A 1,867-nucleotide genomic window follows, 5' to 3' on the forward strand; every position below is an offset into this window, starting at 1 on the left:
GATTGTCATAGTTTCCGGGGGCTTCAGCCCTGAACCACTTCCAACAGATTCACTTGCATTCTCGTTGGAGTGTCTAAGGCCTCCACGCCCCCCTCCCCGTCGAAGACATCGGACCATCATCAGGCAAATCCAAGCCACCATTAGTTTAACCACAACTAAATTTAACTTTCTGATGGGGCTTCTGGTTCTGTGGTGGATTGGAATGGGACAGGAGGTACACTTTCCCCTGTTCCATAGAATAAGGCCCTCTCACAAATTTTACAGGAAGTCATTTTTGATCTCATTCGTTTTTGTTTTCTAACTGTTGTTTTAATATTATTTAAACATAGGAGCAAAAGTGATTCTTGCATGCCGTGATATGACCAAAGCTGAGAGTGCAGCAGAACAGATAAGAAGGGAGACTGGTAATAGGAACGTTATTATTAGAGAGTTGGATCTTGCATCGATGGAATCGATTCGATTATTTGCAAAATCAATAATTGAAAATGAAACACAGTTGGACATTCTCATTAACAATGCAGGTGTGTACAGGTGTTAAGTTTCTAGTGTCTATGTAATATAGGTCTAAAATTAAACAAATAATATGAGGGTTTAGGTAGACCTACAAATAGAGTCCTAAAGATGTATTGTCCCATGCTAAATACCCAAAAAAATCATAAAAATATTTTTTGAATTTTACTTGCCCATTTTGAAGTAACATAAAAGTTATCAACTTGAACATAGAAATTAGTGAAACACTTCAAGTCTGGAAGTGTTTTATTATTTTAATTATAATTATGCAGTTTAAAAATCAGGGTACACATTTTTTTAATTTAATAATTTCTGTACACAAGTTAATAATTTGTATATTATTGCAAAATTAGCAAGTTGATTTCAAAATGATTGTTTATGATTTTTTTACATTAGCAAGGGACAATACATCTTTAAAGCTATGGCATTATTTTTTTTTTACTTTTCCTATGTTTTTTTAAAATTTAATTTTCAAAACATTTGGGGGTCTGGGCCTCTTTGATCTAATTCTGATTTATAGTGAATCCGTCCATCGCTTCCCAAATGAAGCCATTATGGAAGTGAAATGCATTTATATGTTTTGCAACACCTGTATTACATAGTATACTCGATTTTTCATACACTATTGTTGTCATTGACGTAACCAAGGGTATTTAAATATAATGAACTTCTCTCTAACTATGGAGGCATTATTGAGAAGGAGATCACTCGAAAAAGCTACGCATACGCAGTGCTATGCAAATGAACCAAGATCAAAGCTGCCGCAGCGCGTGAAGAACATTTGGGCGATGCCTTTGAAGTCCGATGTGTTCCCCGCCATCAAATTTTCAGCAGGCATGGTTTACCAAAGAATTGAACATGGCGAAATGGAGAGCACCTTCTTTTCTCGATGCGCACTACATACAGTCAATCAATATGGCTGCGCAATCATTTCCACAATAAAGCTGATACATTGATCTTTTAAGAAATACAAAATATAATAATATTTTCCAAAACAAAAAGTTTTCAAATTTAATGAAACATTTACATCAGCTTTAAAAGTATGGTATATTTCAACTTGAATTGGATAAACTCGATAATTCTAATTTTAACAGATATTAATTATAAGGAGTGATGGAGGATTATAATAAACTAAGTCATTTTAGGGTTAACAAAATTAACAATTAGAAAATTGAATCCAAAATCAGAGTAATTTTCATTTTTACGCTGCCTTAGCTTAATAGTCGAACCAATCGATTTTTAGACAAAATTATAAAGAACACAGAAGTAATTTTAACAGAAATATTTTACGAAATCTTTTCCTGAAATAATATACAAATAATAACATACTAAAAGTTCGAAAAAATCCAATCAGGGG

General features: G+C 33.3%; 1 protein-coding gene across 1 annotated transcript in view; it reads left to right on the forward strand.

Annotated features, from left to right (window-relative positions):
- Window positions 1-329: 329 nt before the first annotated feature.
- The window catches only part of LOC117101496 (retinol dehydrogenase 12-like), a gene marked incomplete at both ends in the record, with an annotated part of 5,345 nt that continues 3,807 nt past the window's right edge, over window positions 330-1,867 (forward strand). The window contains one exon of the mRNA XM_033241461.1: window positions 330-521. Coding sequence (XP_033097352.1) covers window positions 330-521 — 192 coding nt within the window. The remainder of the gene's footprint in view (window positions 522-1,867) is intronic.

The sequence above is a fragment of the Anneissia japonica genome, unplaced genomic scaffold (assembly GCF_011630105.1).
Source record: "Anneissia japonica isolate Jap-2015-1 unplaced genomic scaffold, ASM1163010v1 scaffold229567_len5679_cov158, whole genome shotgun sequence".
Taxonomy (NCBI): domain Eukaryota; kingdom Metazoa; phylum Echinodermata; class Crinoidea; order Comatulida; family Comatulidae; genus Anneissia; species Anneissia japonica.